This window comes from Toxoplasma gondii, chromosome X (genome assembly GCF_000006565.2).
Source record: "Toxoplasma gondii ME49 chromosome X, whole genome shotgun sequence".
NCBI classification, from domain to species: Eukaryota; Apicomplexa; class Conoidasida; order Eucoccidiorida; family Sarcocystidae; genus Toxoplasma; species Toxoplasma gondii.
In genome coordinates this window covers 914,181-938,509 of record NC_031478.1, presented here as the reverse complement: position 1 = coordinate 938,509, position 24,329 = coordinate 914,181, and the positions used below count along the sequence as shown (strand labels likewise).

At 52.9% G+C, this 24,329-nt stretch overlaps 3 protein-coding genes across 3 annotated transcripts; 1 reads left to right on the top strand and 2 right to left on the bottom strand.

Moving 5' to 3' along the window:
* Positions 1-706: 706 nt before the first annotated feature.
* On the top strand, positions 707-7,349 carry TGME49_227440 (WD domain, G-beta repeat-containing protein). The gene is made up of 5 exons (XM_018780174.1): positions 707-1,750; positions 2,216-2,365; positions 3,019-3,304; positions 4,036-4,149; positions 4,480-7,349. Exons 1-5 carry the CDS (start codon positions 1,507-1,509, stop codon positions 5,069-5,071), a joined length of 1,386 nt encoding a protein of 461 aa, XP_018636069.1. The 5' UTR covers positions 707-1,506; the 3' UTR covers positions 5,072-7,349.
* TGME49_227450 (hydrolase, NUDIX family protein) lies at positions 5,306-14,799 on the bottom strand. Its single transcript, XM_002366347.2, has 3 exons — positions 11,417-14,799; positions 7,351-11,157; positions 5,306-6,851 (listed from the first exon to the last, which is right to left on the bottom strand). Exons 1-3 carry the CDS (start codon positions 13,742-13,744, stop codon positions 6,795-6,797), a joined length of 6,192 nt encoding a protein of 2,063 aa, XP_002366388.2. The 5' UTR covers positions 13,745-14,799; the 3' UTR covers positions 5,306-6,794.
* A 1,167-nt stretch (positions 14,800-15,966) lies between these two features.
* On the bottom strand, positions 15,967-23,027 carry TGME49_227560 (IWS1 transcription factor, putative). Its single transcript, XM_002366348.2, has 9 exons — positions 21,688-23,027; positions 21,000-21,183; positions 20,353-20,432; positions 19,694-19,895; positions 19,149-19,303; positions 18,644-18,683; positions 18,169-18,230; positions 17,791-17,862; positions 15,967-17,280 (listed from the first exon to the last, which is right to left on the bottom strand). The coding sequence occupies exons 1-9, from the start codon at positions 22,234-22,236 to the stop codon at positions 17,194-17,196; spliced, it is 1,431 nt and encodes a 476-aa protein (XP_002366389.1). The 5' UTR covers positions 22,237-23,027; the 3' UTR covers positions 15,967-17,193.
* Positions 23,028-24,329: the final 1,302 nt, after the last annotated feature.

Below are 24,329 nucleotides of genomic sequence, written 5' to 3'. Positions count from 1 at the left end.
CACTCTTGTTTTATTCTGGGGATGCCCCTTAACTCAGGCCGCGACACAGGAAGTAAAACGTACGGGGCAGAGACCGAAAAACACCAACAGCGAATGAGGCAAACTTCGTTGCCTCGGGGAATTCCTGTTAGGCGCGACTAGGGACGGAGGGAATGCGAGACATCGGCTCAACGGGGAAGCATGGATCACACGAGAAGCACGAATATTGTGAGACGGCCACTTCCAGTCACAGAGCTTGCCTGCTAAAAAGTGGTATAATGCAGAAGCGCTTCGAGGGAAACTCAACTGGTGGACATTCTCTGCTGAACAGTCGCTGTAAGAGTTGTTTCGCGGGCCGACGTCGCTGATTTGGCCGTACCATTGGAGAAGGCGTGTCACTGGTCCGTTTCCAAAACGGCGAAAACTTTCTTCCAACCGATTTGAACAGGGACCTAAGAGCTCGTTGGGGTGGGGGGGGGGGTCAAGGCCTGCATCAGGTCATGTTGGCGGCTATTCAAAATTCGGTGGACAACAGCGACAGGTGTCTAGTCAGTGTTACACATGTTAACAATGGACTTTTTGTGGGAGACGTGCTGGAACTGAAAAGCTTTCATTGATTTTAGAGTTGCCTTCGTGGCTTCACCAAGGTGCCAGTTAAGATCACAGTACTGTATGAACTAGCGGTTCCGTGTTTGCTGAAGTCAGATGTGCCCTGGCGAGGCGCCACATTCATTTTTCGCCGACGTTCATGTTGAAGAATGTACGTATCTCCTCTATTAGAACGCAGGCGTGTGACCGAAAATATGAACGTTAGCAGCCATCGTAATATTCCGGAGTTTATGGAGAAGCCTCGAGCGATCCTGGGAGAACCGTGTTCGCGTGTGCATGCAGACTCAATTTCCGGACACTGTCTATAACATTCGTCGTTTCTTTTAGGACACTCTTGCTATTTCCCACGAATGCCTTGTTCCATGCCGTCTGCATCAATTTTACTCAGTCTTTTCCCCATGCGTGCCACTGTGCTGTGCAAAACTGTATTCTCGGCTACCTCTAATCAAGAAAGTTGCGTAAAGGTTCCTGTCATAAAGCGTGTGCGTCGATGGCCCGATAGAGCGAGAAAACATGTTCTCTTTTTCTCCACTACGTTGGCAGCGTGCCGGTTGTGGAATACCAAGAGTGAGATAAATTAGTTGCTTGGTCCAACAGCAAGAATGGGAAGACTTTTGCCACAAAATTGCGAGCGGTGACACCCAGGTATAGTCACCGTTGTGACAACCAGCATAAGAGCACATGAGTGAGCAGCTACAAGCAGTGAATATGTACAATTTTCAAGGAACGGACACATCTCCTGATAAAATGCAAACTTAAGAGGTCCTGCGTCAAGCATAACCATGTAGCAGGTCCAGTAGTTCCACTGGGACCCCTCGTTCCCGTTCGTTTCTCGCGCATGTCCGCACCGCTGTGGAGACGCGGCAGCAATGCGGGTCTGAGTTAACTGCCCCTCCGTTTTTTTCCGGATGTGAAGACATGCCGAACCCTCCAACCACCTCGCCTGGGGGTGATGACATTTCACCTGGATGGCGAATACCAAAGAAAGGAACAAGACGGCTGTGTTTTCCCTTCCGACACTGCAGCACGCTTCGTCCACACAGCGCCGCTGTGAATTTCTTGTGCTTTTCCCGAGACAATAATTATCTTCTTGCTGCTTCCTCAGATAAAACTGTCTCCCTCTCCAATCCAACAACGGGGTGCCACGTGGCCACTTTCCGAGGTGAGTTAGTGACCGGAGGCATCCACAGGTTCTGTGTAACACCGCAGACTAAGCTTCCAGGTGTTCGTATTCTGAAACACGATCTGAATGATAAACTGCGTGTTTCTTTCGGCATAGAGACGTAGATCTACTGCATCCGTCTTCTAGGCCACACAGCGCTTCTCTTCTGTGTTCTGTGTGTCGGCTCAGCCCAGTGTGCGTCTACGGCCTCATCCAAGGTTCACGGACTCAAAGAAACAACATTGCTTTTTTCGCTAGAAAACAACTCATCCTGCGACGCATAGGCTCTGCATGCGTTTGGCTATATACTTGCCCCTCCAGGATCGCCATCTATATAAATATATCTCGCTGTTGCTCTCTAAACCTCATATGACTTTGCTGTCGACTGCGCCAGAACTGTTTGTGCGTTGCTCATTTCGCATCTTTCCATTGCTTTCATGGTTGTGTTTTTGGTATACGTTACAGCGGGACCGTCGGGGGGCCACGACTGTGTGGTAACGTGCGTGAGCAGCGGCTTCGGCAATCGAACTTTCCTTTCCACCGGTGCAGACGGCCGGTCTTTTCTCTGGGACGTCGAGACTCAGCAAGTGACGAAAACGCTGCCTAGACACCGTGGTAAGGTTCTGAGCTTGAAGATATTTGCAGCGTGACTTCTCGTTTGTCTCCCAGGTGCCGGCAAAATGCAAGGGCGTGAGAGAATGTAGGCAGCAGTGTTTTCATGCCTCGCCACAATTCGGCTGGAACAAGTCGTGCTTCGACGATTCAGCTCTAGGGCGGCAAGCGGTGCGCGCACAGCTGCCTTTCCCGGTGCTTGCGGCCAGGTCCCTTTCGCTGGCTTCTTGAGGCGTTCTAGAGTGTCCAAGGCGGCCCGAATGTGCTCGACAGTCTCACAAAAGCGAGGCGATGGAACTAAACAACAGCTGGCTACGAGTTTCTGTAAAAAAGCCTATCTGGAAAGACAAGCGGATCGATTTCCTGAAAAGAGATGCCCAGACGCAGTGACAAGAACCGGAGAAAGGCGGGCTTGTATCGTCTCCCCTCAAGCGTTGCTGCGTGTGTCCGGCGGTGCATCTATATCATCGTGTATGCAAGAAAAGTGTGTTTGAGTAAAATGGAATGTTTAGCCGCGGCTTTTGGTTTGATGGAACTCTCAAATCCAGACTCCGGTGATCTATATAATCAAAAGCGCTTTCACGCCTGCCTCAACATGACATATCCTTTTCACGACGGTTGTACCTTTTGCTCGGTGCCTCGACTATGCTTCCCAGGCCAACTCCGAGCATGCCTCCTTCTCGACGGGGTGAACGACCGGCCGCCTCGAGTTCCGCAGTCTGGGGCTGGACCTGCGACCGAGCAGGGTGGAACTGAGCTCCGCTGCTCAAGTTTTCACTCGCAAAAACCGTCAAGCACCCTCCCGCAACCAGCAGCCACTTTTTTCTCCCATGTTGCCATTTTAGCCGGCGACGACCGCGCCATCCGCATCTACGATGTCCGCATCAACAACCGGCACTCGTGTATTCAGGAGATGCAGGATGCAAAGGACTCCATCACGGGGTAAGGTCGGAGACAGGCTCTTGGCACGGACGCTCGGCCCGATAAAGCCGATACAATAATCTCCTGTCAGTTTCGGTTCTCGGGGAATTGGGGGTACGTGTCGACGCATTCATGAATAGCCTCCTACAGGGGAGTGATGCACACGACAGCGGCGTCAGATGCGTGCAACATGCGGTGCAGCATGATGGCTGTCTCAGTATGCTCCAGGCGCGTTTTGAACTTCTGCTAGCGCGTCTGTCAGTTTAACTGAGCCGTGTGCGGGGAACAGAACGCATGCACACTTCTCGAATCCACGCCACTGCGGCAGTGGTCACCGGCATGTCTCTATTGGCCGGTCGTCAAAGGTGGGGGTTGAAGACAGGGGCGCGAGCGTGTTTGTGAAACACACGAAGGCGAGTCAGTACTCGAAAGGTTTGTTTTTCGGCCGGTCGAGCCCGTTTTGTGTTTCGTTCTAAAGCGCACGAGTGTGTTTCGTCTAGGATGCTGCGACGCAAATTCGGGTCCTACGACCCTGTGCCCTGCTCTCTCTGGAAGAGGAACAGCGTCCAAACGCTTTTGAAAACTTCAAAATCACTGACAGTTCTGAAAGTGTCTTTGATGGCGAGAATTCTCAGTCGTGATCATAAACGCTTCCATCTTCAGTTGTTTCCCACCGTCAGGCTTCCGGCCTGCTGTGGCTGCAAACAGGGATCCCGCGGAACTTCCTGGTGTTTTGTTTGCTTTCCTTGTAGCTTGCTCAGCACTGGAGACAGCGTGCTAGCGTGTAGCGCCGACGGATGCGTGTACGAGTACGACATTCGCCAGGGACGGCTGTACACTGACGAAATATTTCAGCCGATCACGAGGTAACACGTCTATATTTCGTGGGTGGTGCCAAGGTATTGCTACTGTAGCAGCGGAGTAGCTGCGCGTCGTTCTCATTGCAGTGTGTGATTCCAGTCGACGATCTGCACATATCATGCGGCGCCGGAACAGGACAGACGCATGTGCCCTTTGCTTACTATGCATGCTTCTACTTGTGTGTAGATGTAAGAGGGCGAACACCCGTGTAGGCTTAAAAGTCTAAGAATCTGCATGCATCGACCAGCGTACAACTGTACATAATATATGTTTATGCGGTGCTGTGTGGGTTGATTTGTTCGTGCGTGTGAATTGTCGTTTGTTTGTTCGTTCAGCTTTTGCCTCTCTCGAGATGGCCAAAGTCTCCTTCTGTCGTGTAGCGACGGTTTGCTGCGTCTCCAAGAGCGTACAACGGGGGAGATTGTGTTGGGGCTGAGTGGACACACACAGCGGCAGCAGTATCGGCTAGAAGCGCAGTTCACAATGCTGGATCTCGCGTGTCGGCAAGGCACTTCAAGTTCGTGGAAAGGCCACGCTCTGTCCTTTGATTCTTCCAGTTTCGATAGTACCGGAGACCACGACTTCACACATGCCGGCGACTTTGACCAGTATTTAGGGATTCACGATCGCGACGAAGACAGACTGCCCGAATATCGGATGTGCGTTTTGAGCGGCAGTGAAGACGGTTCGCTTGTCGGCTGGGACCTGCAAGAAGCCGCTTTGACGGATGCTGAAAATCAAATATGTGCGACAGAGTGGATGGTCATTCGACAGCAGATACACGGCAACGAAGAAGACGAGTGTACGGGTAACGGCGGGAAAAACAAACGCGACGTTGCACTTTTGTGTCTCCAGATTGAAGAGGAACAAGGCTGTTTGGTTACCGGGGCTTCTGATGGCCGCATCAAACTGTGGCAGAAACGGTGACGGATTCAAGTTCAACTGAACACCGTCAATGTAACCACAAACGTTTTTTTCGTGGAACGAATGTGCTTGACAATGAAACTAGAGTCGACGTCAGGCTCCGTACTCCAACATGGGTGGTTCCTAGCTTCAGGATTTCTGCACTCAGCACAGAACCCTGCACCTCTCCGATCCGTCTCTACCCTAATTAACAGCACCATTTGTAGGCAGTGAACAAACTGCAAAATCTGCGTTTTTGATTGCGGTGACACAGACGCGCAAATCCGGTAGAGGTTTCACACTCTTCATCTCATTTTCTACGATAAATACACTTTCTTGCAGAAGAACCCTGTCTTCGTTTTTACACATGGTCAAGGCACTCTGGAGGAATTCAGTGATGACTGAAATCAACGGTACAACTAGGTTGGAGATATCCGGACGTTCTTTTGCGCGACTGACGCAAACGTCCAAGCATGCGCTGTTCCGACGTTTGCTGTATTGAAGAAACGAGACCTCTAAACTCTGGAAGAGAGTATGTTCTATACACACTGAGTTTACTGAAACCCTTTACAAAAGTTGGCCGCAACCACCATGGAGCGCTGGAATATATATTCTACCGGTCCAAATAACCATACCAAACGCGAACACACGTGTTCCCCGGTTGCTGAACTCATCTGTTCAGACTTTTCGGAGTTTCTGTTTTCTATGTCGGTGTACGATGAGAGTTTCCTCTCTTGAAGACTGACGGGACGCATGCTGGTTCACAGCCTTTTCGGCCTTTCTCTGTCAACAGCAGCGCTTTCATGCGGATAACGTTGCTTTGTCTTTACGACTGATGCGCGCGTTCTCTGGTTTTTCAGGTCGATGCATGCGGCACGCCAATGAACACAAGAGAAATCGACGTCACCGGTTGAGTGTCCGGTTTTGGGCTGCTTCCGATTTTTCCTTCCCTTCGCTTTATGCCTTTCTCTGTTTCTTTTCCTGTCGGTTCCATTCTCGCGCGTGCTGTCCAGTTACCCCAAATTACATACAGGGGACGAACCCGCGAACTCGTTACGCTGTCGCCAACGAAAATATCATCTGCGCATTGTAGCTTGCCAAGCGGCCATGCACGGCTTTAACTAAACAACAGAAACCATTGGAGGCATCACGTAAAAGCCACTCCGCTTCTCCCTTTCTGTTTACTAGATATGCATCGAGCTGTGTATCGCTGCAACTGACGCCGTGGCCACCTGCACTCTACGGCTTCTCTAAGCAAAACACGACTGTCGGCAATTTTTTACATAGCTCCGTAACCTGTACCTCGGGGTCACTCAGTTTTCGTACCTCTCCCGTGAATCACTCTGTCCCCCGTTCTTCAGCGTGAACTGCTCCCGCTCAAACTGTCGACTGATTTCAGCGTGGATGGCCTTGGATCAACCATTTCGAACAAGGGAAAAACCCTTGCCTGCCGAACCTATGAACTTCCTACTCGATGTTCTACCAGGCTGTTTGTGTCCGTCATTGCTGGTGTCTGGCGCTTGGACTTTGTAGTTTGAGGCGAAAGTCACAATAACCCAAGTGCAAACTCCCGCGCGGACGCAGCAAGTTCGAGACTACACAAGGTAGTTCTCTCCGGCGTAAGGAATTTCACACGGAACGGGACCCCTCAGTTTCGCTTCCTGGTCAAGTGTGCAGTTCCTGCCCATGCCTCTTCCCGTTTTCCTGCATTTTCACTGGTGCACTTTTGTGTAGATCTTCCATTTTCTTACTTGGGCGCCCCCGGGCCCTGACTCAGCCACATCGAGAACACCTCCACCATCGCCTGCAACGGATTCACAGCAAGACCGGCCAAAAACAAACTTGTACAATCGTATCAGAAACGTAACACAGAAAACTGAAAACGTGTTTCCACTCGTACTTGGTCGCAGCGAAAGCATGCAGAACAGCTCACTCAGAGTCCGAAGAAGTGCGGACCCGCTCTGGGCGAATTTCTGTGCATGTCTTCCTTGCCTGTACGTCTATGAGCTACGAAACGGAAAGAAAATGAACAACCTCCTAATTCCTCCGATGTCAAAGCACGGTTTCTGCCCGCAGCCAGGTCTGAAGACCACGGGTTTGTTCCAAAACCTGCATCTTCCCACGAAATCACGTTCAGCTCAAATGATCGGCTTCGAATCTCCTCCCTTCTCCACTTCCACATAAACAAGTATGCTACACCTCCCAGCTGAATTCACTCCGAGAGTGTGAATACCAGCTCACCAACACCCAGGAACCACAACGCGATTTGTCAGCACAGCGGCGCCTCTTCATACAACACTTACGCTCTCGTTTACTCCTGTAGCCGCATCTTCGTCATTGTGGGTCTTCATGACAGGCCGAGAGTTGCGACCTTGTCGACCCGCGCCGGTGTGTGGTGGAGACACTGGAATCATATCTTGACTCAGTCGCCTCAGCTTCCCGAGAATCGTGTGGTCTTGTTCATATTCGTCTTCCGCGTCGTCGCTCGCGTCTGTGCCATCTTCGTTTTTCTCTTCCCCAGATCGCACGCCGCTCTCGCCGCGCGACCCCGAACAGGCGTTCCGTCTCTGAGCACCACGCCTCTGCCTCCGTCCGTTTTTCCTGAAGCCCATCTCGGGTCCGTCCGGCCCCGGTCGGTGGGCTTCGCGGCCCCGCTGAACTTGCGCGGCCTCAGCGCCACTCATTAGGTGCGAGGCTCTCTCCACATCCTTCGCCGCTGTTTTCGGTTTTCTTTGTCGCTGAGTTCCCTTGTCTTCTCCGAACTCGCTCAACTGTTGACGAGCGACACGGTCTCCAACTCCAGGCTTCTCCGTTTTCTTCGACCACCGTGTGTCCTTCTTGTTGCAACTTTCCTCGCCGGCCCCTGACGAGTCCTGGGCTCCTCCAGCTGCAGGCTCGCCCTCGGCACTGGCGGTTGCGGTTCCTAGAGGAGGTCGTTGCGCAGTCAGCGCCGGGGAGCCTGCATGCCCCCTGCCCGCACCTGCCGCCTCGGCGGATCCAGCTGTCCGTATGGCCCATCTGTTGTCTCCGCCTCGGGTGACGGAAGCGAAGTCTTCCCGCAATCCTTCATGTGCGTCCACTTCTCGCTCTTCAAACTCGTGAAGTTCGAAGGACGGAAGAGACGTCTCAGAGCCGAGAGCGTTGGCGAGGCGCCCCAGGTTGGGGCCTTCGCTCACGTATCCGGGCGAGTCCATTGAGTGCATGTACGGCGCGGGAGGCGGAGACGCCATCGCTCTGTACTCGCCATCGCTTTCACTCGAGCCCAAGCCGGACTCGGCCCACGCTTCCTGCTGTCGACGCTGCTTCTCCGCGACGTACCGGGGGGGCGAGACACACGAAGGGGTTTTCGGCGGAGACGAGACAGTGCCATCTCCTACTCCAGCGGCCGCCGTGTCTCTGCCTGGCCCCAGCATTTCAAATCGGTGGAAGGGCCCGGAGCTGCAAGCCATCTGCATTCCAGGCGAGTCCGCCAGCTGCCGCATTGCCATCGAGAGACACACCTTGGTCGTCCCCTCTGACGTAGCTAGCGTCGGTGTGGAGACGCGAGCCCCCTCTGCCTTGCTGGCCTTCCCATCTGTCTCTGTAGCTTTCGCGAGAAGCGAGGACTCCTGGGAGAGCACCAGTCCTCGCTGCTGCTCCTTCACTTTCTGAAGAAAAGCGTCGAAGACGAAGGGGCCCTTGATCGCGACTCCACTCTCTCGGGCCGCGGTCGTCGGAGCGACCACTGTCGCCTCGGGAGCTTCCGCGACACTCCTCTTGCCGTCACCCCCCACCTTGGCGTCCCCTCCCGCCTTGGCTCGCTGCTCGGCCGTTGTCCCTACATTCGTCTCCTTACCCCTCCCCTCGAGCGAAGATGCAGGCGGATTCACCCCTCCCTTCAGAAGCCCCAGAAGGGCGGCGGAAGCCTGGGCGTTCTGGCAAAGACGAGTGGGCGCCTCGGGCGCGCGCCCGACACTCCCTATACTTCCTTCCTTGAGCGTGGGGAGCCCAGGTGTAACGACACGCGACTCCGTCCATGGTCCCGACTTCTCAAGATTGCCGCCTGGCACGGCATTCCCTGTCGGGTGTTCGCTCTGGCTCCCTCCCGCCTTCGACGAGAGAGGCGTACTCGAGGCGCTCGCGCCCAGACGCCTTTTCTCTCCTTTCTCGTCCTCTCTCGCGCGACATACGCTCCCGTCGATACTGCACGACCCCACCGCCCCCTCGCTTCCACCCGCCGCTGCCATGGCTGCTTTCCCGGTACTTCCGTTTCCAGAACTTGCGCCGTTGCCTTCGCGTCCTCTTTCGGGATCCGCCGCGGCAATTCCGATTTGTCGAAGCGTCTGCTGGGTTTTGGGGATCGCGCTGGCAGGAGTTGGAAGTACGGTCGAGGAGGCATCTCCTCCAGACCTCGCGGAGCCGCGGCGAGGAATCCCCTCGCCTCCCTGCGGAGGCACCTTCTTTGGCAGCGGGACGGTGTATGACTCGATGTCGTATGTGGAGACGACTCCGAAGTTTTCTTCATTAAAGCGAAACATCTCTTCCACGCTCCACCCGCCGCCGTGGCCGCCTCCGAAAGTAGTGTTATTGCATCTGTCCTTACCCCACGCGCGAGCCTTCTTCGCACCAGGACCGGCGCGCTCTCCGCGCCTCCCCACCTTGCTCGGCACGTGGTACGAGACTCCCAAGTCGTCCAGCGACGTGGCTTTCTTCCGCTGCGGTGCCGCCACCGGCGAAGGCGGAGACTGCCCGCCAGAGGCCTCGCGGGTGTCTCCAGTGTCTCCCCCCGAGGACTTCTTCTTCCTGCCCGCAGCGCCGTGGCCCCTCTGGCCAACGGCCGCCGAGGCACCGCCTTCCCCGGGTGACTCGCTCGCGGACGAACAGCTCCCCCGCGGGGTCTTCGCCAGTCGCTCGCCCGAAGAAGGCGACAAGGGCACCTTTGTCATCAACGCACTTCCTTGTCCGCCAAACGTCAGCTGTTGAAGCGCGCGCCGCCGGTCGACGTCCTGGTCATCGAAGCTCCGCAGCCCCACTTCCCGGAGGCGCATGCCCACTAAATGGCCTCGACCCCTGCCCGCCGCCGGCAGGTGATACCCGGAAAAACCTGCTCCTCCACTGACCGTGCATCGATGCCCAAAGTGTCCGTCGTCTGCCACCCCCGCGCTCTCTTCCTGCGGCTCGACGCCCTCCGGTGTACACACAGCGCCACCCGCCCCTGCTTCTCCGGCCGGCTGCGGTGTACGTACGCCCGCGACCTCGCCGCCGGCTCCGGGCCTGGCCTGCAGCACCCGGGGCTTCCCCGTGTTGGTGTTCAGAACGGGCGTTTCTGCGTTGTAGCTCTCTGGGGCGCCGGTGGTCACGGAGCCCGTCCAGGGGAGCGTGCCGATTTGTTTTTGTGGCCGAGTGCCTTGGCTCGTGGCGGCCTGGAATGCTTCTGGGAGGGCGCCCGCAGGAGAACTGACGGGGCCTTTCTGGGGCGAGGGACTCTGGCGCGGAGCCGCAGACGGCTTGAGGCGAATGCCTGCGAGCGCGGCGCTGTACGGGAGCGCCCGCGCAGCGTCCTGGAGGTGTTCAATCACGTGGCGGGACACATCGGGGGCAACCTGGTAGTAGCAGCCGGCAATGCACGTCGATGTCGAGGTCGAAGGCAACGCATGCAGAGAGACAGAGGAGACCGGGCTCCCTCCCGCGCGCTTCGTAGACGCCGCGGCGACAGCTGCGAATCGGCGCCCAGACTTCTTCAGGAGCTCGATCCACCCTCGGAGTGCCGGGATGAAAGGTTCAACTTGCCAAGTCCGGAGAAACTTCTGTTGGTCAATCATCCCCGGGTGTGCGGAGTGCGGACTCTGCAGCAAGTGCCAGCCTGGGAGCCGCCAGGTGTCGATCCAGCCGATCCGGCCGATCTCCTTTCGCTTCAGCGGTTGGAAGTTCACCGTTTCCTTGATTCCAGGAATGATAAACAACTTAATTGGCTGCTCCTCGATAACGTGCTCCACGTACACCTCCTCGTCGATGTACGGCGAAATGTCCACGCCGACTTCCTCCCAAATCTCCCGACACGCACACACGGCGTCCTGCTCCATCTCGTCGACCTTCCCGCGGGGAAACATCCACGTGCCGCCCTTCCAACCCTGCAGAGAACAACAGTTGAAAAGGCTGGGCAATCTCAAACGAAAGAAAAAAACGGCGGCAAACATGTGGAAACAGAGGAGAAAGCGAAGCACAACGCCAGGGAGAGGGCTTTGAAGTCACTGGCTCCTTGTAGCAGCGTGGAAATCTTTGCGTCTAAAGAATCATTTTCACGTGGAGCACCGCCTCTATTTAGATTTGCATCAACAGATGGTGAACGCTCCGTGACTGCATGCAGCGAAAAAAAACCAGCGGACTTACTGTGACCATGAGACACTTGGAGAGATCTTCGTTGAGGATGATGGCCCCGCGCAGAGGAATCGTTCTACAATAGCGTTTCCAGTTGGCAAGGAACTTGTCGTGCTTCTCGGGGGGAATGTAGTGTTGGAGGATGGGGCAGTCGTGACAGATGAGGCACCCGAAATCCTTCAGCGTCAACTTTGGGAGGCGCTCTGCATGCTTCTCCCACCAAATATCGTCGTACCACCAGAACGCCTCCTGGATTTGAAAGTACAGGTGAATGCGGTCTCTGAGAAAGGCGTCGGGAAGAAGTGTGATGAAGCGCCCATAGCAGTCAAGCAGGGCTTCATCTAGGAGAGCAGGGTCGCGACACTTGCGCTTAATTCCATTCGCCTTCTCCCTCTCTGCTGTAAGATTGGTAGGCGCATCTGCCCCGTCCTCGCCCGGGGCTTGGTTGCTTGTCGCCTCACTGCAGCTCGAACTGCTCTGGGCGTCGCAGCTGTTGAGCGTGCTTCTCTCCTCCTTCTTCTCGTTCTCTTTCTCCTTTTTCCGCTTCTTCTTCTGACCCTTCTCCTTTTTATCGTCATTCTTCTCGCTTCCTGGCCCATCTTCCCGCCGGCCCGCCGAAGGCTCCCCCTCGGCAGGAAGTGTCTCCCGATTCTTTTCGGCAGACGGCACAAGAGAAACTCCAAGGATTCCCGTGGCCGTCTTGTCGCCAGGGGAAGCGAAGGCAAGGGGGTCGAAGCTAGACGTGATGCAAGAAACGTGGCCAGCAAAAGAGGTGGGAGCATCTCTGCCTGGACTGTCTCTCGGCGGAGACGCCACCTTTGGCTGCGTCCCTGCAACTGAGCTGTCTAGACACCCGACGGCGTTCGCGACCCCGGCGGCGTCGTGCATGGAGGCTTCAGCTCTCTCTGACGGTCTTCGCTGATGAATTTCCACTGTTCGCGTTTCGGCAAGAACGGTCGATTCGGAGTCTGGTGAACCCGCATTCGTTCTCTGAGTCGAGACTGAAAAACTCTGCTCCCTCATTACGATTGATGTCGGAACCTCTCCAGGAGGCAAATTTGCGTTCCCGAGTGTTCCGCTGCGGGCGCCAGCCACAGGCACATGCTCAGATTGCTCCACAGAGACTCCCGAGGATCCCACATCTTCCCGCTTCGATCGGGACAGCAAGGTCGGCTGCGCCGCTCCCAAGGCCGCCAGCAACACCCGTGTGGTGTTTGACACAGAAGAAGCTTCAGCAGGTAGATTCCTTGAATTCCTCTTTTCTGTGGAGCCTTCGGATCCAGGTCTCTGGTCGAGAGGAACGGAACCCTTGAAGGCGTCTGAACGAAGTCCGCCGCTCTGCGCCACCTCCGTCAAACACGCAGGCCCCTCGTTGCTTTGAAACGGCGCCGAGTGAAGGGATTTGGCAGTGGCAGCGGTGAACTCGGAGGCCTGGAGACAAGGCGACGAGGAGGTGTGCTGTAGAGACGAGAAGACAGACTGCGAGACGGTAACTGAGGTCTGCTGCGCAAGAGTCGTTTGCGGCGCTGATGGCGCTGAGCTGGTACAAGACGAAGAACGAGACGCAGAGAGAATGGCGGGGTCGCGCTGAAACGGACCCAAGTTCCCGTGAAAGGCGGGAGTCGATACACCTGAAGCTGCAGAAGGTTTCGCAGACGGGACGGAAAAACCAGAGGAGTGCTGCCTAGCAGCCTCAGAGGAAAAGTTCGCGCGAGCCACACCTGTTTGGAAGACACTCCCGCGAGAACTGTCGCCGGCGGGAGCGGAAAAACGCGACGGACCGCAGGTCGACGTTGCGGCCGCTTCGGCGGCCGGCCCGACCCGCACGTCAGCTGTACAAACACTGGAAGATTCGTACACGTAAGCGGAGGACTCCTGCCCGGTCCTTGCAGCATAGTGAGTGTGGGCAGAAGTGCGGTAGATAGATGAGAAAGTGCGCGGTTCTGGCGAGGAAGCAAAACGAAAACCTGTTCCAATGGTCCCTTCCGGGTTCTGGACTCTCCCATCGCTGCGTGTCCCTGGAACAACACTGGAATCTGCCCCCTCCAGCACCCGCAAGCTCGTCGGGTCTGCCACCGGGACGGCGCCGTTTCTCCGGCCTTCTTCTCGAGGCACGACCACTTGACTTCCTTCGCGTGAAGCGACAGGAAGAAACATTCTTTCGCGATTTCTTTGCGACTCAGCCGCTACGGGAGCGCTCGCGGAGCCACCAGAACCCTTTGCCTGTGGCCGCAGCAGAGCTAGGAGGGACTCGCCAGCAGACGACATGGATGCGATTATTGAATGGCTGCGAATGAGAAAGCGAGACGTGATCTCTTTACGGGACTCCCGTGGGTGCATTCGCTCCCCATCCTTTTCGCTGGGAGCCCTGACTCGCCCAGCGTTTTTTCTCCACTGCGAGAGCTCCTCTTTGCGGGGCCTTTACACGCACGCATCGACGCTCGTTCAAAGAGGTTCGTGCCGTTGACGGAGAGAAAAACGGCTTTCTTCAGTCGAAGAAGCTTCCTCCAAGTGGGAAGTGAAAGACAACACGAAACGTCCCGTCGCACTGCAACTTGCGAGACGAAAACAAATTATAAAAGGATTGCGAGAAACTGACAAATCCACATTCAAGAAACGGACACGTACCACGGCATCTTCTCGTCGAGAGAGGCAAAAGGCGCGAAAAAAAAATGTCGTCCTGGGGAAGTCCACGTGCCGCAGCCAAACGCTCGACGCATACAACGGGCGCCACGCGGAAGAAAGCCTCTTCGCTGACACATCAAAAACTCCCGCTCCGGCAGTCTTCGCTCTTCAGAATCGCCGCTATTTCGCTTTTTTTTCCACGCCAGCGGCTCTGCGGGCAGGAAATCCAGCTTACCTCTATGGACGCTGCCTCGCAAAAAAGAACGAAAGACACAGCAAAATCACCAAAAAAAAAGAACGATAGCGAAGTACTTCTTCGGAAGGGCAACGCGGACTGCGGGAATTTGCAGACACACAAAGGAGAGTCTTTTCCCTTGTTCTTGTCCCGGGCAGAACGCGAGAGACAAACAGCCAAAAACACACGGACGCTTTATCCACAGCACGCAGCTAATCCCCTCTGAGAAGCCAGCAGCCTTCAGTGGTTCTGGAAAAGAAGCGAAATGAGGCCAGCGGCCCGCAAAATTTCAATCCCTTTGCAAGAAGTTTCCGAGGCAGCGTTCAGAACGCACGCGACAGACCGTAAAATCGGAAGACGGGGAGACCGTAGACGGGCGTCAAACGCGTCGGAGCGAGAAACGAATCATAGCTGCGATTTGACTTTTGTCTGTAATGCCTTTCGGAAAAATACAACGGAAACAGTCCAAGGAAGCACATCCTTCTCCTCAAAAGACTACATAGCAGAAAAACTCTCTTCGCCTTGGCAAAAAGCGAGACAGGGGGGGTTCCCGCGGACCAACGCTAAGAGACCTTGTGCCTGAGACTGTCAAGGCTTCGAAGACTGAGGAAGGACGCCTTCTCCGGATAAAGAACCAGTTGGAAAGCGGGGACGAAAACCCTCAGTAGACAGAGGTTTGTCAGTTCCGGTATAAATCAGAATTTTCCGTTTTTCGAGAGGGAGAGGTACCCAACTTTTGTTCCAGAAGAAGTGTCGCGTCCAGGAACACCCCGAACCAGTGCCTCAGGCCGAGGGGTCACGTCGCATACAGTAGAAGAAACGAGGTTGCTGAAAAACACCTGATTTTTCTGGAAAGCGATCGCAAGACTTCTTCGCCCCCAAAATTTCCCGTAGTCTCTTTGGAGGGGAAGTGAGTTTGACTCATCGGGTGCCGAGTCGATAGGATTCAGAAGCCCAGGCAGAAATCACTTGTCCCAGCGGCCAAACACGTGGAAACATTGCTTTGACGATACTTCTGAGTCGCATGGTCACTCGCTGGCAAACACCACAAACGCAGAACTCCCCAAAATCAAAGAAAATTTTACTTTTCCACTTCTTCCTGGCTGGTGACCTCGTCAACGTCCCGGTCTCACATCTACCAGATTTCTGCCGGCGAACATCCCTCAATGAAAACGAGAAATGCATTCATGCTCGGTTTCATGGTCGCCTTCCTGATGTTAGTTTGCACGGGTCACACGGATCGGATTCTTGTTCACCTAGAACCAATTTAGTTACTGGATGAACGCTTGTCACGCCGAGTATGAACATGTAGATAATACGCGATTCCTATGTAGTTTAAACTCTACTTCTGGGGCTATACATGCTGCACTTGGTAGCGCAAAGAAGCCTCCTCTTCACACTAGAAATTCATGGGGCCTTGTTTAGAAGGTAACAACTATATCGTAGGTTCTCGGTGTGTCATCTGTACAGTTCTTATGCTAGTGTTTTACTGTTTCCACTCTAACAGGCGGTCTACTTGAGGAAACAAAGTCGACAGTAGACCCGTAGTTGATGTCACTCAAGATGTCAACCGCGTCGAGAGTGTTCTGGGGGAACTCGGTTCTTGTCCCGCATCTTCTGTGAATAGGATACACGAGTTTCGACAGAAACCCGAAGTTAGCAGCGACTCCGGTGTCTAGATTTCATACGCTGTAGATTTCTTGCCAACTCCTTCAACCAGTGAAACTCCGGCTAGTTCATATCGGTAGTTTCGCTAAAAATACAAAATCGAGTGGACTGACTGAGACCTAACACGTCCCATAGACAGACAACGCAGCGAAGTCTCTCAGAACATGTTGCGGCGATCAGGAAAGTGGTGACGCCGTGCACAGCAATCAACTAAACACAAACCCAATATCCGCTAGGCTCAAGTGTGTCGTAAAACACGGAGCCTATGTTCATTCGCCTCACTGCTGTGCATCACTCACGGGAGGTCCACTTTTTTCGTTGAGATCCCAGTAGAGCTCATCGTGAGGCAGAGAAAAAGGTAATACGAGACGATAGTAAGGGAACAGCCGGACAATCTACGGTCCTCGTGCCTGTCAGTCCCTTCGATAAATCATCTCATCAAAAGACTCAAAAGACCGGTGCTTTCCATCGGTGAGCCTGTCTCATTCTGTCTCCCACGGCACGCCATTCACAAACAAGGAAGCGCCACGGACCATAGAGGGCTCTTGACATCCAGAGCAGGCAGACCACTTTATCAATGTGTCTTCGAAAAACCGAAACGGTGAAAAGACCATCCGGCTAATCTCTGAAGAACGGCGATTGGGTATGAATGCCGATGCAGACTACAGTGTCAGCAGAATGAAGAGCGGTACGAATTCAGGTGCAAATGTAAAAGTAGATACGAACGTCGAGCCTCGTAAGTCTGCACCGCAGTGCCAGCCGAATAACTGTATCCGGAGAGAAAGCAGAAAAGCAACTCTCTGAAGTCGCTCTGGCCTAGAACGAGTGTAAGTGTGCGTGTGATCCTAAGGCAAGGGTTGACGCGCGTTCGCTGCAAGTCAAGGAACCTTGGCAACAACCGTGAATTAGTCGTCCAATACAGACACACACCATGCACTTTTTCCTCGGCACAAAGGATGCACGAACCTAAAAGTGACCTCATATTTCTCGGACAGGTACCTGCCAGAGAAGAAGCAAGCTATTAAAAGAGCAAGAAACGCGACATACGCGAGAAAGAGAAATAAACACAGACCCAGGTTGCTCGTAGAAATATGGAAAGGAAGATCTTGAGGAACAGAACGATGAGAATCGGCGGATACAGACCCGATCCGCGGAACACTTCCACCCACGAGAAGCGAGGACCTGACCACACGAAACGTGTACAGAACATGGAATATAAAAAGGACAAATAAGAGAAACGATGCGAACAAAGCGAAGGGACCTAGAGGCCACGTCCTTCAATTGAAACCTTCTGCGCTCTGGTCGGCTTCCGAACTGATCGTGCATCCATGAAACGGTGAAGACTTCGCTGGAAACAACAGCAATCGCACGAAACGCGCAAGAACAGGGAATGATTAACCGTTAGAAAAGCATGAGCTTTAGTCAAACACTCCACCTCACAGTTCAGAAGACGGGGGCATCGAGTATAGTGGTATCCAGCGTTTATGTGAAGAGCCATGAAAGTATTTCTTTTTGTTAACACTGCGGACATGTAGATACACGGATAGGTGGAGCACTCGTTACGCACGCAGGAGCATCTGCAGACTGACAAGGAACGTGCAGAAACACACGGAACGACGCAACACTTCAGAACATCCATACTGCGACAAAGCCGTTACGCAGAATTGCCAAACCCGTTCAGCGTATACCTTGAAAATACATGCACGCGGCAGTCCACTTAAATTGGCGTAGAAGCATCCGCACATATCTGTATCGATTTGTGCGTGCGGAAGACTAGTTGAAGAACTGGCTTACGTTTTCAAAGAAACCAATGAAAGTGGAAGGAACGAAAGAAAACAACACTCGTTTTTGCACCTACCGCGTTTTGTGAGCCTCCCGCCTCTCGACTCCGCGGCTGCTCGTTGCTGTTCACATCCGACTTGGGTTGAATCTGAATTTATTCACAGCAAAGCAGATGAGCACAAAGATCCACCCCTAGTCGAAGTCTGCAACTTTCCTTGTTCCCACAACTGTAGGGGACGCAACGAACCACCCGAAACGAACTTGAAATTCTGCTTCCCCGTTGGAAACCCAGCAAGAAAAACAGACGCATACAGGCCGCCGCGGAGCGAGTAGGCCAGAATGAACCGGATCTCCCACACTCATCAGACGCCTCACGCCTTCTTGACGCAAAAAAACTGGGAACCCACATGAGGCCCCACACCTGAGAACTTGCCGGGACATTTGGAAAACTTACGATGAAGTTGTGGCCAGAATTGACTGGGATTCGCGCATGTCGTCGTCGCGCCTCCTCCGGATCTGAAGGAGACACAAAACGAATTAGAACTTCGTCTCCCCTCCATAAGCAAGTCTTCGCTTCTCTCGAACGATTTCATGCACACAAATCTACACCGACGCACCACCTCATGTCTTGCTGAACTCCTCTTCAACCGGCAATGCGGTTCCTCCCATGCATCTCTCTGCGAAGAATACGAAAGGTTTGCCAATCCCCCATCGAATAGCATCTCTTTCCGGTTGTCGAAATGCTTTGTTTCACGCGTAGACACGCAAAGTCCGACGCAAAGTAGCTAATTCTAGCATACGCCGGAATTAATGGAGAGACATAGGATTGAATTTTAAGTGTTTTTAATCTAAATAATTAGGAGATAGAATCTCCGCTGTAGAGAGACATAGAGACAGAGGGAGAGAGAGCATAAGGCGTTTCCACTTACCGTCGGCAGGAGGACGCGCTGCTTGCAATGCCTTCGCCGCCTGTGTAAGAGAAAGACGAAACAAAGAGATATGCTTCCTGGTCTCTCGGTTTCAGCTGTGTGAGACAGCCATTAAAACATATATTCCAGTTAACACTCCAAACACATCAGCAATAAAAACGAGTGTCCATACTGGTTGTACCCGCACCATTCCGTGAATATCTTCATCCACATATATATATATATATATATGTATATATATATATATATACATATTCACACAGCTGTGTTTCGTTGGACACAAAAAGGGTGTACAGACTAGAATGCGACAGCCGATCTCTGTAATGATCTCCATCTCACGGAAATCGACGGAACGTATACATGCACAAATATAAGCAGATACATGGACGAACGTCGCGGTGTTTCTTCTAAGAGACTGGCGTGTATAGAATCGCATGGTGAATGTGTTTACCGCAATTAGTTTCTGCTGAATATCCGCATAGAATCGCATGGTGAATGTGTTTACCGCAATTAGTTTCTGCTGAATATCCGCATCGTTTGCCTCGAAAGCACGATCCCGCTCTTGAAGGAATTCACGGTGGCTGGAGCCCAGCCCCAGCATGGGCCGCGTCCAGCGCTGGATGAGCTGGCGGATCAGAACGCGGTTTTCGTCGCTTTCGTCTAAAATGCAACAGAGGTGGAAAAATGTGAAAGTTTGTAAGCCCTCTGCTCATTGAAGTTTGCCGCGACGGCACACATGCTTCGAGCCCCTCGGCTCTCTTTCCATGTATACCGATACATCTACGTACATATGCATATATATATATATAAGGATGTAGACGTATGCACCCGCCAAGAAAAAGAATACCCTGCCATGTACAGAGTGTCAACCTCCATCCTTGAAGCAAAAACACTCAACCCAGTCTCCCCACCTCCACCTGGATTCATCCAGATATATACATGCATATACACGTATACATTTACATATATATATGTGTATATATATTTCATAGGCATGCATGGTAAGAACCGTTAATATCGTGGAAAGGTACACATTTCTGAAGGGGTTACCGGGGTGGTGCCAGAGAAGAACCAAGACCCTTCCGAGGTCGTTGTTCATCAGTTCCTGGCTAGAGATGGGGAGTTTCATGAGAACGTGGAGGAGACGGTTTCGCAGCGTAAAGTTCGACAGCGTGTTGTCTTTGAAGGGCGCGAGCCAGGTGGCGATGCATTGGCAGCAGCCTTCCGTTAGAAACCAACTTCTCCACTTAGGCTGCGAACAGCGCACAAAATCAGGGGTCCACATGCAGCAGACCATCACGGCGAATCCCACGACGAAAAGCAGAGAAACGGCGAGAGAAGAAGAAACACCAAGGCGCTCCCGCCTGCTGCAGAGGGACAAAGACGCAACGGGATACGCGCTGTGACTCACAGGCACATTTGGAGTCGTGCAGGGGATAAATTTGAAACGGAGATGTGGTGAGTCACGCGACGCAGGAGGCTCGAGGACACCGCTGGCGAATCAACAAACGCTCTGGATGAGAAGCGGGTTCCATACCGACCGCCTTCTGCGTGTGGTGTCAGGAAGACGAGAAGTGTTGAACAGAGAAGCCAGAAGAACGGTGAAGAGTGTGGAACACAGAGAGGACTATACAAAGAAACGTCCACTCAGGGAAAGGCGTTCCCCAAAACCTCTTGTCTGCAGACGAAAACCAGCCTCGCCTTCCTACTTTCACGAGCTCGGTGCAAACGCGGTCCAGCATCTCAAGCTTCGCCGTCGCGGGTTTTCCTTCCTCGAGCGCCTTTTCATCTAGAAGAAAAACAAACACAAATAGACAACAGTTGGCGCTGCTGTTCTAGCAGGCTCAAAAGGATATGCTTCCACCTGTCCGTCTTGACAGCAGAGACGCATCTTCGTAGAAGGTGCTGTCCTGAACTTGCGGATGTGCATACGCAACGTACACATGCATACATGGAGAAATACGGAGATCGACAAAACGTGGACGAATCAACACAAGATGGGAGGCATGGACGCAGTCTCCCCCAGCCCAACAGAAGCATGGAAGCCGTCAGAGAGGAGACCGTCTGACTCGACTGAAGAGTCTGTCTCTGCCAGGAACGCATGCGAATATAGATGAATGTGTTCAGAGAGACCGAGACGGAAACGGAATGCAAAGAGCCCAAGCGATGGCCAATTGGTTGGTTCACCATCACAACGCCACACATGTACGTGTGCATGGGGATAGAAAGAGATATCGCTGTAGAGATAGATAGACTATCCATGCACACGGGCATAGATGCATCCCTGTGTAAAGAGAGTCACACATATACGGGCATCTATACGAAGAAGGTTAGGTGCATGAAAAATAGGACCTACCGTGAGTGGAGGCATCGGACATTTGTTGAAGGAGAGAGTTGCAGTACGCCTGACAGTCTTGGTCAGACAACGGTTGTCTTCGTCGTTTCCTTTGCCGCATTCTCTCAAGAGTCTTGTCAAACTCCGTGAGCGGACGGTGCGTTCCTTCGTGTTCTCCGTAGTCTTCGATGTCGGAGCGGTCGTTCTACAGACGCAAAGAAAGTGGAGACAAAGGCGCACATAAGAGAGCTGCAGGTCCACGACCAGTGTCTCCAAGCGGGGGATGTCGAAACGCAGTCATACACATGCGTATTCTAGATGTAAAGACACACATATAAGTGTGTGTAGCACTTTGTTCCTGAGATAAAAAGGTCTTTGAATGATGTGGCGTGCACACGCAGCCGATACGACGAGATGGGATACACAGAGTAGGCCATAGCCTCACGTACATGTAGAGCTTGTAGCAGCGACCGCTGCAGAGGATCCCTGCATGACGGCAAATGCGCGGACAAGTTTGTTCGAAGAAGACACGAGACTCGAACTGTCAGCGGTTCCCCGATCCAAAATCTACTTCTTACAAGTATTTTGGAGAAAAAGCGTTTACACGGATGTTTTGGGGGAAAACGTTCTGTGGTATACAGTGTATTTTCAGGACATGTCAGTCAAAACTCAAATACAGAGAATGAAAGTCAATTTGCGCAGGCCTTACATCGCTGTTAATTCCTCCTTGTACGTGAATCCGTTCGTCTTCAGCTTCGTGGATAGCTGCCTCAGGATCTCTTTCAATGAACCCTCCAAGCGTCTCGTCGTCGTCGTCCAGGAAGCCTGAGTTTTGTCCACCTAATCTTGCCTTCTCTCGCTCGGCTTCTCCATCGTCGCCCTCCTGGTCACGCTTTCTCTTTTTCTTCTTCTCCTTCTTCTCCTTCTTCTCCTTCTTTCTCTTCTTCTTTTCCTTCTTCAGACGGCGCGCCTCCTCCCTGGACACCTCGCGCTCCGTACCCCCCAGTTCTATCTCGTCGCGTTCGTCTCCGAAAAGGCCACTGGGGGGTTCGTGGCTTCGCGTCTCCACATCGCCTTCTCTCTCCGCTCTCTCTTCTTGTAGGTCTTCCGGATTGACGTCACCGGTCGGAGTCTTGTTCAAGAAATCTTCTTCGTCAGTTAGGCTCTCCATGCCGCCATTGGCACTTTCTGGAAATGGTCTGGGTGACTCTCCTGCATTTGCCCTGAGGGCATCTCCCTCGTCTCCCGCGTCCGCCATACTCGAGACGCGTCACGAACGCTTAGGGCAAGAGATTCCGGAAAAAAACGAGGTCCGAGGAGAAGTGAGAGACACGCCAACAAAAAAAACGCCACCCTAGGACCGTTTCAGGTCACTACTGGAAAGTAGAAGAAAACACGTGCGCATTCACATACCTACATATATATATATATATATATATAGGGAGAGAGAGAGAGACAGAGTTAGCTGCGCATCTGTCTGTTTATACGTCTGCAGATGCGCAGCCAGGCAGAGGTGTACTTTAGCGTATCAATGTACGTGAGAGATGTAGGACGAGACGATTGAATTGAAAAGTGGATAATATACATCCGACACAACTGTCCTCCTCCCGCTCGGTTGTGGTTTACAGCTTCTCGGGATCTTTTCGCCAGAACGCTGGTGAAGAGGCAGTGAAAGAGTTTTGGGGGTAGCTTAGAGACGACAACATAGCGGATCTGGAACAATACGCCGTGACAAAAATTGGTGAGACAGGCAAGACGAGAAATTGGGTGTCTCTGAAGCCGCGCAGCGTCTTTCCCAAAGAACCCCCAGAGGGATACTTTTTCGTTTGGAAATCAGGAGCCAGACACTTTCGAGAAAAAACTCAAAGAACTTCGTCCTCCGAATCCGAATGCCCGACAGAGGGAAAAGCGATCCTTGCCCGGAGACAAACGGATCGAATGCACGGCCATACAGACCGATGACTGGCGTTGGAAAACCGAGAGACGAAAAAAAGAGTGACAGTTACAGCGGCGGTGAAGGACAGGTGAGAGTTCTTGGTTAAGGACAGCACCGGTTCCACTAGTTAAAAACAGTAAGAAGCGAGGAATTCGCGTGTGTCTGCCGCGGTGCATGCATGCATCTCGTGCTTCACCTGAACGCAGCTGCTCATGAGTGTTTAGCGGAGAGCGAGAAGCCGCTGCGGTGGAACTGTTGGTCCAGTGAAGCACGACAGAAAAATGTATTTCACGCCCAAGTATCCTTCCATTAGCTTCACCCGCAGACGCCTGTACTCCTACAAACGAAGAGGATCAGCGTTTCTACGGAGGGCGCCGATTGAACGCTCGTTGCAAGATAAGTCCGGAAAACGACCAGTTCCCACTGGAAACGTCTACAGATATACCATTAGCTAACATTTATATTTATATATGTAGATGGTATAAGGTTTATAAATCCATCGAGTTTTCTCGGTCAAGGTCTTCTCGCACCTCGTAACAAAGCAACGTCGGCACTCTCTTTAGGTAGATACGCTCTCTCTCTCTCTCTCATATATATATATATATATATATATATTGCCCTTTCAACAGAGAACTACGGGATGTTTTGGGGCGTATCAAACAAAACTCACTAGCCACTATACTGTACGAAAAGTATCAGCTTATAGCTCGTATGAGCATAAAGTAGACCAGTGGAGACAGAGACACGCCGATCAATTGTTCAAAGCCCCCCCTTACAGCTGGCTACTTCACCTCAGTACAGATGTCAGTTCGCCAACTTTCGTTCGGACAACAGGTGCAACGGGTCGTTGACAATTCTTTTTCCTGAAAGAGAGCGGCTGCACTGAACCCCGACTGGGCACGACGCATTTCTTCGCTCTGATCTCAGCATAATTGACCTCGTGCCTGTTACGTGTTACAGCCAAAACTGGCCCCGAAAAAATGAATCCAGGATTCAGCTGGCATCGACGAAGCGCTGATTCACTCATCGGTCCTACTTGAATGAAAATGATGAGCTCTTCACACTGCTCAAATGAAACGGTAATGATGTGCTGACACCTAACACGATGTCAACGATTGGCTTAAGTTGCCACAGGAAGTCGTCGAGTGCACTGTAAGAGGTTCTAGCAGTAGAGCAGCATCGTTGGCGTCTTGAGTGCGCCTCTAGCCACCGCGATATACAATGTGATTTGGGATGTGGGTCAGCGGATTCCAACCTCAACTTGTGAAATATGTGCGGTGGACATGTAGCACTGCCGTAGGCCACATACAGCTCCAGTGAAGCTCTCCTGATATGGTGAGCGCGTTTCGTTGTTATGCCTAGTCGCCGGAATATCCCTATGAAGACGCATGTTACGGCTGCCACCACAGTCTTTA